Below are 20,223 nucleotides of genomic sequence, written 5' to 3' on the forward strand. Positions count from 1 at the left end.
AAACTTAAATGGACAAACAAAAAGGAACTAAGAGAGTATTTTAATTAATACATTAATTAATTTCTTCAAGTATTTGTTTGAGCAGTTAGTCTCTTGAGAGACCGTCTCTTTGAAAGACGTATCTCAATCCCAGCCCACTAAAAGATTAATGCCTATTTACGTATTCTTAATGCCTACTTATATTATCCTTAATACTTACTTCCTATATCCTTAATGCCTACTTTCAATATCTTAAATATCTACTTACATCATTTTTAATGCCTACTTACAATATTTCAAAAAATATATAATGGGCCGACCAATTAGAGATGGTCTCTCAAAAAGAACGTCCCTCACGAGAATTTGTGTTGTTTAAGTTAATTTAATCAATTAATTAGTATTAATGATTATTGTGTTTAAATGTCATACATTTATATCGATGAAGAGACGTGTCATTTTGATTACGGAGCTGAATAGGATCAGGACTAAAGTGACTTTAGATGTCTAACATTAATACCAATGAGTTTATTATTTTGTTAAATGTTTATTCTTCCATGATGAAGCATTAGGTAGTAGGCTTGTAGCTATTTTAGTGGGTTGATTCGCAGGTCACAGCAGAAATTTTTTATAATTAAGCTTGAGAAAGAAAATCTTCAAAGTGATTTAATATCTTGAAGAAGCAATTGAATGAAGTTTTAACCACTCAGAGTCACGGAATATAAAAAATTGGAATATAAAAAATTGAAAGGACTATGAGAAAATTTAAAAAGTTATGTCGATAATGTAGTATGTTTTAGTGAACAATAAAATCTAATGTAGTATGGTTTAATATTACAGCTAGTTTTTTGAGAGACCGTCTTTTTAAAAGATGTATCTTAAGTTCGATCTATTCAAGATTAATATTTACTTACCATGTTTTTAATGCCTACTTATATTATCCTTAATGGTTACTTACCGTATTCATAACACCTACTTTCAATATCTTAAATATCTACTTAATTATTCTTAATGCCTACTTACTATATTTTAAAAAATATATAATAAACCGGTTTAATTAGCGTCTCTCACGAGAATTTATGTTAATATTGACCAAGGCAGTAGTTTGTTGCATGTATAAGTCCACATTTACATGAGCAAGGTAAGTGGTATATTTGAACTTTGTTGCATGTACATTTCTTTGCTCCTAAATTCAGTTTCAAATTAAAACATTCATTCATATTGTTTGTAGATTACAAAATAAGGAGGAGGGAAGATGAAGACTAGGTAAGAATTGATAATCTAGTTTAAGAAATGTAATAAATGCAGTAATTAAGATACGATTCGATTCTCAAATATTTGTTCATAATATTAAGTCAAACACTCTTAACGTGATAACGTCTATTTCTCAATAAAATATATAATACACTATTTTGACATTTCTTTTTATATATTTCCTCTCGATTTTCTTTCCTCCTACAAATAATCTAAAACTTCCTTTATTCGCTTTAAAAACTATTTGCAAATGTTAATCTCTATTCTAGTTCTAAATATAATATTTCCCTTTTCATCTTTTATAGTATTATTATTCACTTTAGGACATAATCTTCATGATATAATATTTTTTTCATAATTTCTAAACATTTTTACTATTTCACTATTTACATCAATTTTCTCAATATCCAACCTTTTTGGTTCATTATAGTTTTCATGTTTTGTCATCATTTTGATTTTCCTACAATTTTGTTTTTGGTTTGGTCCCACATTCTCTTTTATAATCTCATCCACAATTCCATCTTGTCCTCTTTGATCCACATATTTTTCCATCAACATAGTCTTCTATTTAATATCTTATTTCTTAACTATAAATTAATAAAAATATTATTGTAAAAAAAACAACGAGACCGAGTGAGTTGCTAAAGGTAACCATTAAGTTTTTCTAAAAAATTGATAAAAAGTTTTATTATATTAAATGTCTAATTAGAAACTAGTCTTTACCTGCCTCAAAAAAAAAAAAAAAAAAAAAAAAAAAAAAAAAAAAAAAACTTTGAATAAATTATGTGTCATTGATTATTTTTAGGAAAAATTACCTAAAATAATCCAACCTTTCTTATGATTTTTTTTACAATAATCTCACCTATTAATAAACCATGAATAATCTCAACTTTAAGAGGTATTTGCCAAGAGTAAATTTGGGTAACCCGATAACCTACTATAGTAGATAATTCGCCAAACAAAATAAATTGAAATTTAATTTAAAATTAGAGAAAAATTTTAAAAATTTACATAAAGAATTTTGAATGATTAAAAAAATCATAATTTTTTAAAAACATTTTTTAACATTTTTTTCGACATTTTTATTTTAATTTTTTTGAAAAAAAAACTTGCTACAAGTCATCCGGCTACCAAATTTACTCTAGAGAAATACCCTTCAAAATTGGGATTATTCATGATTAATTAATAGGTGGGATTATTGTAGGAAAATCATGAAAAAATTAAATTATTCTAGATAATTTTTTCATATTTTTATTTAACTTTTTTAGATTATAAGACGAGCCGAGAGAAAAGGAGAACTGAAAGACTAAATGAAAATTAAATTGAAGATCTTTATCTAAGAAAAGTAACATTTATTTTAATTGAGACATTTAATGATATATCATCACATAATTCATTAATTGAAATTTATTGATATATCATCACACAACCTACAACAATTCCAATGTGAAAAGATCAAAAGAGATTTATCACTTTTATTGCAAAAGTTTCACAATCTTTTTAGTGCCGTCCAACTAAATTTGTCATATTATTTTTTTTTCTTCTATCATTCACATTATTTTTTTTATTTTTATTTATATATTTAACTTATTTTTTCACCTTATTTACACGTTTTTCTCACTTTTTATATTATTTATTTTTAAATTTTTTTTATTTTTGCACCAAATATCTATAAGACAAATTTAAAGACAAATTTGATAAAATAGATGAATTACTCCCATAAAAACAAATTCATTTAAGGGAAGCATTAATGGCGTTTTGACATATAAGGTAAATATTACTCCTTATATTAATTGATAGGGATGCATAAAAACACTTTTTTTTTATTGAGAATGATCAAGACACTCATTATTATATAAAATGCTACAATTTAAAATACAAGGTAAATATTATTTGATAAAAAATTCTAGTTTTGGAAGATAAATGATGGAAAAAAAAGCCTTAATCCTTGTGTTTCTCCTAGGACTGAATTTGGTTCATTATGCTCTTTCATTACGTAAGCCTCATATGTTTATTATCAAATTAAAGTTTTTATTCATGTTTATTTTAAATTATAATCATATTTTGTTTTTGTTACAGGAAATTTTATGGAGCCATTTCCAACTCCACCTTTCTTTAAGGATGCTTCTAAGGTTCCTTTTCATCCTTTTTACAATTTTCAAATTAATTTCTACCTCTCCAAACTCTCTCCAACTCGGTCTTGAACCAGACTCATTGAAATAATGATAATGAATATTAGATTGGGTTTTGTCGAGTTTGAGTTTGTTGGGTTCACAATTTGACTTAAGATGGTTTGACTACAAGTTGTCTATGTCGAGTCAATACCATACTGTCGTTTTATTTAGTTTTGGGTTGGTTGAAAATCGAACTCGTAATCTCTTGTCACATTTGCTCTGATATCATGTTAATAAACAAACTCAACCAAAAGCTTAAGTTGATGGTTGTGGCCCGAAGATATGTTATATACTCTAACAAGTTGAATTTATTTTTTTATCAAATTTATATTGAGCCAAATCAACAAGATTTAGGTTCAAATAAGTTATATTTCGAGTTTAGCCGTGTCCACTCTACGTGGGAGATAAACTGAATCCTCACATTCCCCCGGACCCTAACTTATTCATGATACTAATTAAGTTAATGGCTATCTTATGCATGATACTAATTAAGTTAATGACTATCATTATGACTATTACTTTGCATAAGTTGGTAAAACATGTCTTTTATCAGTTAAGTAACTACATTACTCTTGTCTCTTTTACTTCTAATAAGTTTTTACTTTTTTAATAGCTATATTTATTTAAAAAGATCTCACATAAAAAAAAGGTGTCGCCATTAAAAAAACAATCGGTCTCATAAAAAACCATCTCTTTAAGAGACGTCTCTCAGATTTAATCCATTAAAGCTTAATGTCTATTCTTCGTCTATATTTTTCTTTATAGGCCGACCCAATAAAAAATAGTCTCTTAAAGAGACCGAGACTGTCTCTCATAAGAATTCGTATTAAAAAAACAAAGTAGTGTATGACCATCACAAGTTTTTGCAGGACAAGAATAGTACTAAGCTACGCATGGAAAATCAGGGAAGTGATTCAATTGTTTGGTTAGGAATTGAAGATGTTATTAATGATTATGCGCCACCGGGAGCTAGCACTAGACATGATCCATCACCTCCTCCTCCAAGTACCAATATTTAGTTTACAATCATTTTCTATATAATATAACTTAATAAGAATAATTAAATAAACAAGTTTTTTTTTTTTCCATATATAGATATCTTTAAATATTTTTTATTTTTATCTTATTTTGTTCACCCCATATAATATAGGGGAGAGGAGTATTTTATATATATAAATTGTTGTATAAAACTATTTTAAAATTCTACATTTTTTATATATGGGTTGAATAATAAAGTTAGTGTAAATTATGAAGATATAAAACACTTTATTTTAAGAATGTCTTACTGAGTGAGAGATCCAGCTAACTCCTATTTTCGCAGATGATGCCCGCAGCCGCAAGTGAGAATCGAACCAGTATTGCAAATACTTATATGATAAACTTGTATATGAATTTCGATATGAAGTACTCTTTTCATATCTTATTGATGTTCCTTTAAGAAATATTCAATTCAAGATGAAAGAAACTTGCATTGTGTATGAGAAATTACTCTTATCTTATTAAAATTGCTATATTTACACAAAATTAATATTCTATTAAAATTGTTACATTTTTATTTTGACAGGTTCTAAAATTTTCTTTAAATCTCATTCATATACTAAAACTTTCTTCTCCTAATCCGCACAAATCAATTTTTTTTTCGAATTTCACTAAATTTAATCAATTAAGATTACTTTTATAAAGTTAAATGAAGTAGCATTTTTGGCACTGTTTTGAAATATTTTGGTGTTTTTACTTACTCCTCTCTAATTGTATGAATTTGTCATTATTTTTAATTTAGTTTGTCTTTTTACTCTATAATATATATATATATATATATATATATATATATATATATATATATATATATATATATATATATAATTATTTTCTCTCAATTTTAAATTTATTACGCCTTTCGTCTTTAAGAGGAACAACATTATTGATTGATACAAATATTAAGAAACTTATGAGGATCACAAAATTGTGTGGATGTAAAAAAAGTGAGAGAAAATATGTGAATTAGAGTTAAAAGAAAGTGATGAAGAAAATAGCTAAAATAGAAATATTACCACATTTAAGGAACAATAAATAAAAAAACATAATAATTTCTTAGAAATAGAGATACTATTTTCTTAATAATCGTGCAATAGTATGTTATTTCAAACTCAGGTTCAATCGGACTCGGATTCAAACCCATCAATTTTGCTGGATCTATATTTGGACCCGCATCCTTAGGTTTGAAAATTTTAGACCTAGACACATCGGGACTGATGAGCATAGGATCCTAAATGAGTCCTATATGGGTCTTGGCTTAATTATTAATATTTAGATTTTTACATCTTAATTTTTAAAGTTTTTTTAGTACTAAAAATGGGTCTATATGTTGAATAAGTGTCTAAATTGAATCCAATTAAATATAGAAATAGGTTTAGAACGAACTTAAATTGATTTTGGATTGTATAATAGATCGGGTCTAGCAGGTATGGTCGTATGGGAATTAAATGGGTCCAGAGAGGGTCTGAATCTGAAGAGCGAAGACCCTATAGATTTCCATTAATTTTTTAGGATCAGAAATCGAATTCAGTTATATGCTGGCTCTCAAAAAGTTAGGCACAGACATAAAAAACAAAGACGGGTCTAGGGTTGGTCTAATGGGATCTTAGACCCATGACCATCCATACATAGAAGTACTTCATCCACTCAATGATACTTGGTACATTTTTATTTTTCATTAGTTTTTGAATACTTTACATTATCATATATGTCATAAAGTAACTTAAATATTGTCCTTTTTCCTCTATTTTACTTCAACTTCATATTTTACTAATCATTTACTTTTTATCATTTTCTTAATACTTATACCAAGTTGAAATACCTATCATAGAACGAATGAAGTAATAATTTGCTACTTCACTTTCCCTCTTCTCTTCTATCATATTTACAAATAATAATGACATTTTTCTGCTCAACAAGTCATAGTTAATTGTAACTATTCTCTCTGTTCCATTGAATTTGCTTTATTTTTCATTTTAGTCTGTCCTACTTAATTTGCATCATTTTTATTTTTGGACAATGGCCCACTACTTTCTTTTGATCTCATCCATATTTTTCAACTTTTTTTAATTTCATCCACACAATTCATTTTCTCTCTTCATTTATTACTATTTTCTTAAAAATACATTCATTCCTCTTTGATGCAATTTAAAGAAGACAGATTAGTATTTCAAAATGAAGGTAATAAAAAAAAAATACTTTCTTCGTTCCACTATAATTGCTATATTTGACTTTTACGCAATTCAATGTGTTATTTTGATCATTCACATATTGAACTATACAAATCTAAATATTATAAAAAGTTAATATTATAAAAATGTATAATTAAACAATTGAAACAAAATCACAAATTAACCATATTTTTTTCTTACACATTAACCGTAAGATATAAAATAAGTTTATCTCGGTATATAACGGAGGAAGTAGTAGAAGATGATGTGGCATGTAAGTCGGCGGAAAAAGCGAACCTAAAAAGAAGACCGCCAAGAGTTTCTCATAGTAATTTGCATGAGTAAGTGTGTGGGGTGGGAGAGAAATGAGAGGTGGGTCCCGCATTCAAACTTTTTCTTTTAGATTTAGATGGAAGTGACGTCCTCTCTATCCGTAGCCACCAGATTACAACACACAATCCCCGTATCATCCCCACCTCACCTCACCTGGACCATCCTTTTACCTTCTCTTTTTTTCTTTCTTTTCTTTTTTTATTCAACACAAAAGCAAAACCAAATTACTTTACACTTTATTAAAAAGGGAAATAAAGCAAAAGCCCCATAAAAGGAAATATATATTTTAAAGTGAACCCTTTTCGTTAAAATTGTTACAATAATACTCAATTCCAATTACACTTGTTTTATTTGCTTTACATAAAATATTATGAAAGACCGTTGTTTGAGAGATAATTTTTTTGGACACGAATTTTTTAGAAGAACATCGCTAATTAGTTGATTTATTATATTTTTTAGTAAGTGTTGCATGTTTACTCGATGAGTTTTAAGATATTTTAAGTAGACATTTTAAATATTATAAGTAACTAGTAAAAGTACGATAGGTAGAAATTAAGGATGACGACCTAAGTAAGCGTTAAAGATACTAGGTAAACATTTAAGATACTGTAAATAGACATTAAAGAAGATGTATGTAGACATTACGATAAATAGACACTAAGTTTTAATGAGTTGGAACTGAGAGAAATCTCTCAAAGAGACAATATCTTAAGACACTGACTGTTTACTTTATGCTCTTTCCTTTTTTCATAAAAATAACTATAATTTGGCGTTATAATTTCAATTACAAATTTATTATCTCTTGTAATCTCATTTATTATTATACGTCATTAACATTATAAATAAATACTCTTATATCTCTTTAGGATAGTAGCAAAGTTAAATATGATTTTTTAATTATGAAAACTAACAAATGAGCATGGAAAATAAATTGTACGAAAGATATAAAAAGAGACTTAAAATGTATAAATGAGTAAAAAAAAAGTGGTTAATCATTATTCAAAATAGAAATAGTGTAGAATAAGAGGAACAATGCAAAATGAAAAATGATGTTAAACGAGAAAGATGAAGAGTGTAGGCTGTTTTAACTCATGAACTTGGGGCTTAGAGATGTATAGTGGATATTATTTATTTTTAACAAAAGGGTTAAGAATCATTAATTACTTCATATATGCTATCTTATTCAAAAAAATTTCATGAGTATACACTTTTATTTTTTTTGAATTGAAATATTTTTTTCTTTTTAACATAAATTGATTTAGATAAAATGTCTATATGTCAAAGAGTATATTTAAGAAAATAATTTATAATAAAGTAAACGAGATAATTAATGATTTTAACCTATATTATATGATTAGAGTTGTTCAAAATAAATTCGATAATTCGATATTTATCCGATCTTATAATTGAACCTAATTTAACCCGACATAAAAATAAATTTACAATCATTCAAAAATTAATGTTAACACAAGATTTGATTTTAATTCGACTCAAAACAACTGATAAAAAATCAACCCATTTACACAAATGAACAACTCTACGCTGTGACATTAGTTACACAAACTTGTTTAATAATTTACGAGAAAAGATAATTAAAAGTAAAAATTGTGCACAAAAGCAGTTACAAAATTGATTAAAATATTAGAAAAAGCACAAAAAAAGAAATAGAATTCCTCAATCATCCTCATCCTTCACGTTCTTCTTGCTTTATTGGTTCGCTTCCCAAAGAAATAAAAAGATAGAGAAAAGGGGAAGAAAAAGAGCATTTTTCCCCAGGTTCTTCTTTTCTTCCTTTCTTTTAGCTTTACAATTACAAACCTTTTTTATTTTCTAAACTGATTTGTGGGTTTCTTACTGTCTAGTCTATACTTTCAAAAAAGCTGTCTTTTTTACTTCACTTTTTCTGGGTTTTCTATAAAACATATGGTTTCTTACTCCTATGAGCTAGATTATGAGAACAGAACAATCTATGGCTGCTGCACTTGCTAAAGATCCAGCTATTAAGCTCTTTGGAAGGACTATTTCCTTGCCTGATTCCCATTTTTCTGATGACTCTGATTTTTTGGTACGTTTTACTGCTTTCTCATTCTCATTTCTGATTCTTATTATCGGTCCTTTTGAGTTTGCTATATTTAGTCTAAAAAAACCCTCGTTTTGATTTGGGATATGTAGCAAATTCAAGAAAAGGGTATTTGTTTATGACCCATGTGCTAATTATATGTTTGTTTTGCTCAGTAATTTTTGATGGGTTTTGGTTAATTTGTGTTTTTGTAGATTTGTCTGATATAATGTTTATTTGGGAATTTATATTTCTTTGCTCGTAGTGAGATTTTAATGTCAAAATTTTAACTGCCGTGCAACTCTAGCAGATGCTTGAATTTCTGTTTTTATGTGTTATTTTGGTGAGAAGTTGATGTTTATGTAAGTTGAGCATATCAAATATCATAATTTACGAGAATCATGAGTTAATCTGGCGGTTAAACCCTTTGTAAGGGTATCAATTCTATCTACATTTCTTCTCTTTGCGTGTAGGGATTCTCTAATCTTACTCAAATATTAAAAAAATGATGTAATTTGTTAGATATTTAAGCAAAACAATATAGCTTAGTTGGGTTAAATCCTATTAAGTGGCTTCCACTAGGCCGGATTTTGTGTTAGATATATCCAATCTTATATAATGATAAAGTGCATTTGACCCTTTGTAGCAAATATTATCGCAATTTTACATAAATAAGAAATAATGCAACAATGTTAAAAGCTTCTAATTATGGTGAGTTATGTGATATGCTCAGTGTAACATGATTTGTTAGTTAATTCGTTTTTGAATTCGCGATTCACTCAACTGAACCTAAAATAGCCCAGAACCGAACATAGTTCGCTTTTTTATTTGCGATTTACAAGGAGATTAGTGAATCATGTTACAGTGGATATACTTAATTGATGAAATGGTGTTTTGAAAGAATTTTCCATAAGTAACTTTGGGAGAAGGGAAGAAGGGTCAGGGTGGAGTAAGTGGACAACCCATGTTCAATCTCATTAATGGAAGTATTATTTTTGCAACACTGAAGTTAATGTAAGCATAAATTATTGTTGAAGATAATGTTATCTTTTTCTGTATATCTCCATAGACCTTTTTTGCTTTTTTTAGTATATCACAAACCCAATAATGGAAGTGATTTCCCAAAAGAGTATGTCACCAAGTTTACAAGCTTTAAAATATCTAAAGGAAAGTTGGACTTTTGGAATCATACTTGAGCCAAGTTTGATGATGACACACTCCTGTTTTTTTTTCTTTTACATGTTTGTTTGATTCGGTGTCACATGATCTGCTAATCTAATCGTCAGTTGAAAAAGTGAATCATGTCGGTTTCGGCCTGTTTTCATGCAATTTCGGGTGGAGTAAGAAGGCTGTTTTGTATTCTATACCTCAAAAATCTAGGTTGGATAACGCTATGTTAGTATAATCCGAAATCACTAGATATTCTTGAATCGGCCTAAAATGCAATAATTTTACACCTTGACAACACGGGTAATATCGGTCTAGTAAATTTGTAAACCTCTACAATGCGGCTGATACGATGCAACTCAACCTTACTTTTGCACTATGATAGTGAATGAATAACTTGTTTGTAATTTGTTTGATGTGTAAACCTGTCTGTATTCTCGAGACTTGCACCGTTCAATCAAAGCCTATTTGTCTCAGTTGTTTGTTGATTTGTAGGATAACGGCTCCAGCTTGATTGCAAAACCAGAAACCGAAGAATATAGAAATGGGAATTCTTCGATAATAGATGAAGTAGTTTCTTTTGGACCGTGCAAGGGTGATCAAACACAAAGCTCCACAAAACAGCCGATTACTTCCGTAGAAACTACGAAACCGAAGAGTCAGCAGGAAGAGTCAGATGGTACGACAGAGCAGAAACAAATGAGAAGGCCCGACAAAATCCTTCCGTGTCCCAGATGCAACAGTTCAGATACGAAATTCTGCTACTTCAATAACTACAATGTCAACCAACCTAGACACTTTTGCAAGAGCTGCCAGCGGTATTGGACCGCTGGAGGTACCGTTAGAAATGTTCCCGTTGGTGCAGGGAGACGGAGAAACAAACACTTGGCTTCTCAATATCGTCAAGTAATGGCGTCCTCTGATGGGGGGCCCACGATGGTGGCTGAGGCAGCCGATACGGACAGTCAACTATTTTCATGTGAAGATTCTTCTCGGTCTTGCACGGCTTCAAGTCCGAATGAAATGGTTCTGAAATTTGGCCCCGATTCCCCTCATTGCGTTGATTCGACTCCAAACTTATCGAGCAATAAAGAGACTAATTCATGCTCAAAGATCGATCATTGCAATTCTAGTGCCTCGCTACAGCATATGTATCAGTACATTGTTCCTCCACAGATAATTCCACCCGGGTCCCATTCAACAGGTTCCTTGTCCTCGGCAGTTCCTGGATTGGCGGCACCAAATGTATCGTATCAAATCGTTCCTGCTGCCTATATGAATTGCATTCCTGTTTGGGTTGCTGGTTCCGGAAATATTTCACTTGCTCTATCAAGTACGTGCGTCTCTCCATCATTCCTAAGTAGTAGTACTCGGTTGCAAGTTCTCGGGAAGCATTCTAGAGACGTCAATCCTCCAAGCGACACGGGGAGAACCGAAGAGGGTATTTCAGCTCCGAAATCACCAAGAATTCACGAACTTAACGACACATGATAAGTCACTCCATCTATGGCGATCAATTGTTTGACCTTACAGGACACCGACGGCTCCAAGGCTGAACTTCGATCGTGTTCGACGACATCTTGCCTTAAGGTTTTGGAGCATGCAGATGGACAAATGTGGGAAATATTCATGGGTATTGAACCTTTTCTTTTCTTAATGCTATGGAAAAGACATTCCAACTGAAGTGATAGGGATCAACATCCATGTGACATAGTTAGATAAGCAACTTAGAGGTCATAATCCCTTTTTGTCCTACAAAGTAGGGTAGTCTGTCAGTGACTTGCACTAATAATATTCCATGGCGAGGTCTCAATCTCATTGATTATGAATATCCTCCCTTTTCTGGTTAAGGTATATAAATATTCTGTGAATGTCAACTTGTAGTTGTAGTACTTCTTTTTCATACTATTTCTGGACTTCAAACTTTAGTAACTGTTGACAAAAGTGATTGTAACATGAAATTTATTATTTTTTGCGGGGGAATTTTCTGATAAAACAATTTTAAGGGTTGATTGTATCATGGTTTTGAGTAGGGGTGTTCTTTCGGGTCATCGGATTGATTTCAGGTCAGGTGTTTCGGATTGGTTTGAAATTGGGTTTTTGTGTTTATATTTTTTTATATAATTGTAAGTAATTATTGAAGTCGGGTAAAATCAGGTTCGTTTATAAGGTCGAGTGAATTTTAGCTCATCGAATCTGCTTAAAATACCTCTAGTTTTGAGCCTTCATAAATGTCATTGGTAATGGTTTAGGACTTGGGAGGTGTTTGCTATACAAATTGAAAATAAAATGAAAAGGAAGTGCACACTTTTGTTTATAATCTATTTTTTTTACTTTTGCTATAATTCCTTATGAAAATATCTTTATTTTTTTTTATTTTTATTCACGTATTTTTACTACATTTTAATATTATTCACACAATTTAAATGATTTTATAATTTTTTTTTATTTTTGTGTATAATTTCATTAATGCAATATCTTAGGAACGGAAGGAGTATGATTATTAAATGATTGGTATAATGATGATGCGTTTGCTCGTTTATTTGTGGAGTATTTCGTATATGTCACTATCATTGGGACAAAGCAAATCACTTAATAGTATACTCGGTTATTATACAAGTAGAAGAAGCAATTACACACAATAATTTTTAAATTTTACTTTTTATACATATTTTATCATATTTATAGGGTCTAAAAACAGTAATTAAGCTAAATTAGACTATTATAGTTTACCATTAACCAATATTAAACCCATTAATTTAAGAGATCGAATATTTTGCATAGGCCCAAAATCACTTGTGCATGTTCTTTTTTCCTACTAATTATTGACCATCCTACAATTTCTTCTAATTTCTCCATTATTTCCCTCCATAACTTGTAGGGTCCCCAATTTCACTAGTGTCTTTGCAAATTGTTCTCCAAACAAGGAATTATCTGCTGCCAAAATTGCAACCAACTTAGAAGTTTGTTTTGCTTGTGCTATAACTTGATCTATCTTTAACACTCCTTGCCTCTTAACAATCTCCTTGTAGTACATATTATCTACTATAAAAGATGTATTTTGGTCTAAAAAAACAGTACGATCCACGTTAAATTTTGATCCACATATCTTTTTTAGCTTTTTAACCAATCCTTGCTCCATTGCAGAATTGGGGGCTCCACTATTTTTAAAGTTCAATAACCTATCTTTGATGAAACTACAATGTGTAGTTCCTACTGTGTGGGCCCCTAAGAGGACAACCATATCATTAAGGGTCAACCCATGCGCTTCAAATGCTTTTCGGGCATCTGATACACTGGATGTTGGACCGGGCAAGTTCACCTCATTTGAACGTGAAATAAGCCCATCCCTACGTCCTGTTGGTACATCATAGTTTGGGCCACTTGCTAGCGCAACTGCATCTCGGGTAGCTAGTGCTATAATGTCGGCACAAGAGACAGTTTTGGGGCATATTTGTTCAAGTCTAGCCTTAATTAGGTCTATGAGTTGGTATTCTTGGATTCCTGAATTCGCAGCAGCGGCTTTTTCTGCTTGGTTTTTACTCGTAGAGTCTAAAAGTATGGATGCATCACAGCCCTGTCAATCTGAAGGTTAAGTATGGGACTCTATCCACAAATTGTAATTACAAGTTTGACTTGCAAATGGCAAACATTATTAATTAATCAGATATATGTCATACTTTTTCAACAACAACTAGACTTGTTACTGTTGATCTATTCGAGTTATAACTTAGTATTTTTCCGTCAAATTATATATTTAACATTGGAAAACAAATATAAAATTTCTAGCGGTAATTAAACATTACTCCACATTGTATTTTTAGTTAATTCATAACAATAAGTATAAATAATAGTAAATTTATGACCTATTAAGTCAAATCCAATCGGCCTTTTAACTAATTTGACCAATCAATTTGACAGGTCTAACTTTAATAAATACATGTGTAATTATGAGGAAACGAGAATTAGAAACTATTGAGAAATGTGAAAACTTGTTCCACAAGAAAATTTTATTATTTTATTTTTTTTGAAGGCACAAGTAAATTTTATTATGGGGGATAAACAAGTATACAAATAAATGTTGTGGGTTTAACATTGGGGGAATCTTATTTTGAACAAGATTCTGAAATTGAATTTTATATCTTTCTTTTTTCTCAGCATATATACTTTAAAATAATAATATTTTAGGGAAATTTGCAAATAAACACCTTTTAAAACCACTTTTTTGTAAAGAAACACCTTTTATAATTTTTTTTGTAAAAAAACACCTTTTAAGAGACTTTTTTTAAAAAAAAACACCTTAAATCAGTTTCCGGTGACTTTTGTCAACTTTCCGGCGTTGACTATGCCAGTCAACGCCGGAAAGTTGACCAAAGTCACCGAAAACTGATTTAAGGTGTTTTTTTTTTAAAAAAAGTCTCTTAAAAGGTGTTTTTTTACAAAAAAAATTATAAAAGGTGTTTCTTTACAAAAAAAAGGGTTTTAAAAGGTGTTTCTTTGCAAATTTCCCTAATTATTATTATTATTAATTTTTTTTAAAATTTTTTTTTAAATTTTTTTTTATATAATAATAAAAATAAATTTTTTTTTAAAAAAATAATATTAATAATAAAAATAAAAATAAAAATAAAAACAAAAATTTTAAAAAAAGTTAAAAAAAATTTTAAAAAATTAATAATAATAATAATAATAATAATAAATATTATTATTCTTATTTTTTTTAAAAAAAAATATTTTTTTAATTTAATTTTTATTTTTAATTTTATTATTATTATTATTTTTTTTAATTATTATTATTGTTATTTTATATTTTTTTATACTTTTTATTTTTTTTATTATTATTAAATTTTTAAAATTTTTTTAACTTTTTTTTAAATTTTTGTTTTTATTTTTATTTTTATTTTTATTATTAATATTATTTTTTTAAAAAAAATTTATTTTTATTATTATATAAAAAAAATAAAAAAAAATTTAAAAAAATTAATAATAATAATAATAAGGGAAATTTGCAAAGAAACACCTTTTAAAAACCCTTTTTTGTAAAGAAACACCTTTTATAATTTTTTTTTAAAAAAAACATCTTTTAATAGACTTTTTTTTAAAAAAAAACATCTTAAATCAGTTTCCGGTGACTTTTGTCAACTTTCCGGCGTTGACTGGCATAGTCAACGCCGGAAAGTTGACAAAAGTCACCGAAAACTGATTTAAGGTGTCTTTTTTAAAAAAAAGTCTCTTAAAAGGTGTTTGTTTACAAAAAAAATTATAAAAGGTGTTTCTTTGCAAAAAAGGGGTTTTAAAAGGTGTTTTTTTGCAAATTTCCCAATATTTTATATATTTTTTGACTTTCTCATTTCTGCCTTTCTATTTTCCTCACCGTTTAAAATGATAACTTTAATAGTGATACTAAAAATTTTCTATACAATTTATTATTATCATTCACGATATAAGTTTTAATTCCAAAAAGTTTAATAGTTGTCCACTATTATACATTTGAACCGAAAATCATTTAGAGACACAGGACACTTTAAATGGGTAACAAGTAGAGCCAAACATGGAGACAAAGTGTTGCTCACGTATTACTCTTTTCCCTAATTGTATTATGTTATGATTCCTAATTTGATTAGAAAATAATTCTAACAGTTATATGACCTGAAGCACCACATTTTCCTAAAGTCAGAAATTAAGTGTAACCTCTCTTACTACTAATACTACTACTACTAATAATAATAATAATAATAATAATAATAATTATTATTATTATTAAATAATTCAACATTATTGTTGTATATAGAGATTATTTTATAAATTTCCTAAATGATGGGTTGCGTAAAACTGAATATAGAAGAAGAATCTATGTAAACGATTATTGAAATTAATATATTGGTTTATGTAGTCGATTCTAATCTTTTTGGATTAAGACTCTCGTATTATTGTTGTGTTTTTGTTTTGCGTATTGTAATTATATTTGTGACACAAGATATGACCCCATATTATGCCATTAAGAAATAATTAAGCATACTATTAGTGTGAATTAATGAGTAAAAAGTCCTATTACTAATTTTGTAACCAAATTACTAATTAAGTACATTGCTTAATGCAAACAATAGTTTACTAATAAAGCATTTGATCACTATGAGACAGAAGACTATTAATCATTAGATAAGCAAATTCAACTCGTTTTCTATTAAGAAATGAAACGTATCATAGTTTACAAGAAACATTCAAGTTTAGAACATTCCCTTTTTAAAGATAATAAGAAAAATCATAGTGTAATTAATCCATTTTTGTTTTCAAAGTTTTTAATTCTGTCTTGTTTAATTTTCCATATTTTAAATTTTAATATAAGAGCTTTAAAATTTTAATATTGTAAAATCAACGTAGTTTGTAAGTCAAGTGTATATAAGAAAGCCTAGGAAAAAAAATTAATAAAACGGGATGATTAATAATAGTTAGCTCTTAAAGTCAACTAATATAATTATTAAATTTAAGGAAAAATTGATATTAATAATTTAATTTTTTCATCCATCCACTGTAAATAATTTCATCTTTTGATTACTTTTTTATAATTCAGTCTTTACCCTTAATTTGCTATCAGCTTAACTTTTTATTTTATAATAATTCAATATTTACTCTTAGTTTGCTATCAGTATACTAATCTACAATTAGAATTATTTATAGCGAATGGACGAAAGGTTGAATATATTATTAACATTAATTTTTTCAAAGTTTAATATATAATACATCTATAAAATTAATAAAAAATTGTAAGGAACGTAATAAAAAAGTGAATGGTGATAATCATGTACATAGGGTGTTAGACTGTTAGTACCGAATTAATACCAATAAAATGAAATAATTCTAAAATAATTTATTTATTAGTCTACCACATGAAGTTCAGGGTCACCATTTGGATTTATTGTTTACCACATGGAAAAGCCAAAAATTCAAGGTTACCACATAGAATTTTCTAATAAATTACCATCATTATATTCAGTATATCTAACAAAAGAAAGATTAGAAGAAGACATGCCATACCATTGATAAAAATTAACATGTATATTGACGTATACTTTCTTTGACAAAATAAATTATAAGTTCTAACTTGAACAATTTTTATTACCAATATTATCGGCATGTTCCAACTCTATCCCATAGACTTTTTAATTTAAAGTTAATTATAAAATGATCTTTTCATTATTATCTTGCCTTAGTTATAAACAAGAACTTCATTACTTCTTAGAAATGATCACAATTTAATTATCATCTAACCCTCACTTACACTGTAATAAAAAAACCAAGATAATATATATATATATATATATATATATATATATATATATATATATATATATATATATATATATATATATATATATATATATATATATATATATATATATATATATATATATATATATATATATATATATATATATATATATATAACCATATATAACCATAAACCTAAACATTTTGACTTTAATCTTAAAATAATGTATTATATATTTTATCATAAAAAGTTATCAAACAATGATTTAAAAAAATAAATATATTTATTATTTAATTTTAAATAAACCCTTCTATTGGATATAATTGTTAAAAATAAACCAATCTATTATTTCTTTAATTGACTTTCTTTTAACATTTTGTGTAAGTCTTGCAATTAAAAATAAGAAATCAATAAAACTATATATCTTTACTTAATATACTTTTGATATTAAATTAAGAAATAAACTTAACAAAAAAGTTTAATTTAAATGGATGATTATAGTTCGAAAATATGTTATACATTTCATAAGAAAAAATTATTCAAGATTGATTTCTAAATAAAGAAAAAAGATGAGAATGAGATTTTTTCGTTTGAAGTAGGCTAGAAAATCTTAACAAGAAGGAGAGTATTAATAATATTTTCTGTATGTAATGAGAATTAAGAAAAAACTCTCGACAAGCTAGCTAATCATAATTCTCGAAAATAAGATTGAGTAAACCTATATATTTATTTTATTAATAAACGTAATATTTTTTTATTAACTTTTTTATATACGAAAGAAAGAATGCGCCGTTGTACGGTCAATCACTCCGCACACCCTCAAAAACCGTGTTAAGTATGGAATAAAAAGTAAGAAAAAAGAAAGTTACCCTAATAAAGCAGTCATGGTAATGCATGCGAAGCAAAGCAGGAGTGACTGATCTTTTTGTAAGAAATTTTTGACGAACAATTTGTTGAATGATTGATTCAGCTGATGGGCATGATTCTTTATAAAACCCAACTCGCAGAGTAGCCATAGTTATAAATAGACAATTGATCATCATGATTAAAATCAAAATCAAAACAAAAGAAGTTTTGCCATGGTTATTCATTATGTGTTTGGAACCAATTAAGCTAGGTGAAATCTTATGGCTTTGAATGCTTAGTATTGTTTCATAAGCTCACTATAAATAAACTAATAATATTTTAATTTTATCTTTTTTTTAATAATATACAACTTTATTAGATCTCTGTCAGATTGGTTTTAAGGTCTGTCGGGTTTTACCCAATGAATCATAAATATATTATTATCTTATTATTAGTGTTTTGTGATAAATATAGCTTTAAAAACTACCTAGCGATTATATTTGTTAGAAATTTTAAAAATAATTTTTTATTATATTGGAGAAAAAATAACTATTCAAGTTATAATTGTGCAATATTATTGACTCAAATAATGAAAAAGTTAACAAAATAATGATATGTTATAACTCAAAAATATTGAGATAAAACTCAGAAAACACCAAATATAAGAAAAACGAGTTAGATTGATCGAATTTTTAGTGGGCAGAATTTTTAGATTAGAGAAAAAATTAATGTCAAAAAATTAGTAGGATTTTAGTGAATATTTTTTTGAGGCTTTTTTTTTAAATTAAACAAAAAAATTACCAATATATTTACATTTTTTCATAGATAGTGGAAGGGAAAGGAAATGGAAATAGAAATGACGTGTTGCTTTTACTTTGTAACTAGTTTGGCCCAAATTCCACACAAGTAACGGAATCAATTAGTGTTAACTTTGAGACAATTAAGTGGTGCAAAAAGACTAAAGTTGATTGTAATTTTCTAGTGTAAAATTGGTCTTTTGTGTCACCCTTGTTACATTGGTTAAGAAAGGGGAAAAGAATTTTGATGTTTTTTCACTTTTTTTTCTTTTTCTTTCTCCCTTCTATAAATTTTATTTAATTGTAAATAATCAGTTGTACCAAGTTAGATTTTTCCTAGTGATGTTTTATTAGAGGAATATCACTTAAAGGTTAAGATTATTTAAGGTTAAATATAATATGAGATAATAATAAAAAACGGATAAAAATTATAATTATTTTGGATAATTTTTTACATTTTATAAAATAAATCGCATTAATATTCAAAGAATAAATTTGTGTGAAATTAATTTTTTAAATATATTCATAAATTGCATTAATTTTCCCTTAATTTTATTGGTATACTTTCTAAAATATTTTCATCGATCCTACACAAACTTTAATGTGCTCTAAGTTTATGTATATTTGATATATGGTTGTCGCTTGGCTGATTTGATGGGATTCAAATATTAGTTGATAAGCCAATTGTTTAATATAATAATAATAAAAATGCTTGATTGTTGGTCATTTGTTAGAAAAAAATGTGTAGAAAGTCGAAGGCCAAAAGCCAATAATAAAAAAATTTTTTAGTACTTTTTTTATTTTGATTTAAAAATGGTTTTCAACTAACTTAACGGTCATCCATCAAATATTTTTAAGCGTTATACAAACTAAAAGACCAAAAATCTAAAAACAAAAAAACCAAGGGAAAAGTCATTCGTTTAACATCCTTTAATTTTCTTAATTTGATTGATTGTGGCGGAATTAGATAAAAGTTAATTTTAATGTAAATAATATACTCTCTTCTATTTAGCCAACTATCCCATTTGACTTTTCACACTTGCTGAGGCAACATTTTAAACCTTAATGTCTCAAATTATTCTTAATTAAAAATTATAAAAAGTTGATATTAATAATTCTTATATTGAGAAGAATCAAACAA

The 20,223-nt window shown here is 27.6% G+C and overlaps 2 protein-coding genes across 2 annotated transcripts; one reads left to right on the forward strand and one right to left on the reverse strand.

The window, feature by feature from the left end:
• The first annotated feature begins 8,620 nt into the window (after positions 1 to 8,620).
• Positions 8,621 to 12,165, forward strand: LOC130800482 (cyclic dof factor 3-like). Its single transcript, XM_057664042.1, has 2 exons — positions 8,621 to 9,008; positions 10,665 to 12,165. Exons 1-2 carry the CDS (start codon positions 8,895 to 8,897, stop codon positions 11,658 to 11,660), a joined length of 1,110 nt encoding a protein of 369 aa, XP_057520025.1. The 5' UTR covers positions 8,621 to 8,894; the 3' UTR covers positions 11,661 to 12,165.
• Positions 12,166 to 12,703: 538 nt separating this feature from the next.
• LOC130800483 (peroxidase 57-like) lies at positions 12,704 to 18,558 on the reverse strand. Its single transcript, XM_057664043.1, has 2 exons — positions 18,309 to 18,558; positions 12,704 to 13,746 (listed from the first exon to the last, which is right to left on the reverse strand). The coding sequence occupies exons 1-2, from the start codon at positions 18,528 to 18,530 to the stop codon at positions 12,988 to 12,990; spliced, it is 981 nt and encodes a 326-aa protein (XP_057520026.1). The 5' UTR covers positions 18,531 to 18,558; the 3' UTR covers positions 12,704 to 12,987.
• Positions 18,559 to 20,223: the final 1,665 nt, after the last annotated feature.

Source organism: Amaranthus tricolor, chromosome 14 (assembly GCF_026212465.1).
Source record: "Amaranthus tricolor cultivar Red isolate AtriRed21 chromosome 14, ASM2621246v1, whole genome shotgun sequence".
Taxonomy (NCBI): domain Eukaryota; kingdom Viridiplantae; phylum Streptophyta; class Magnoliopsida; order Caryophyllales; family Amaranthaceae; genus Amaranthus; species Amaranthus tricolor.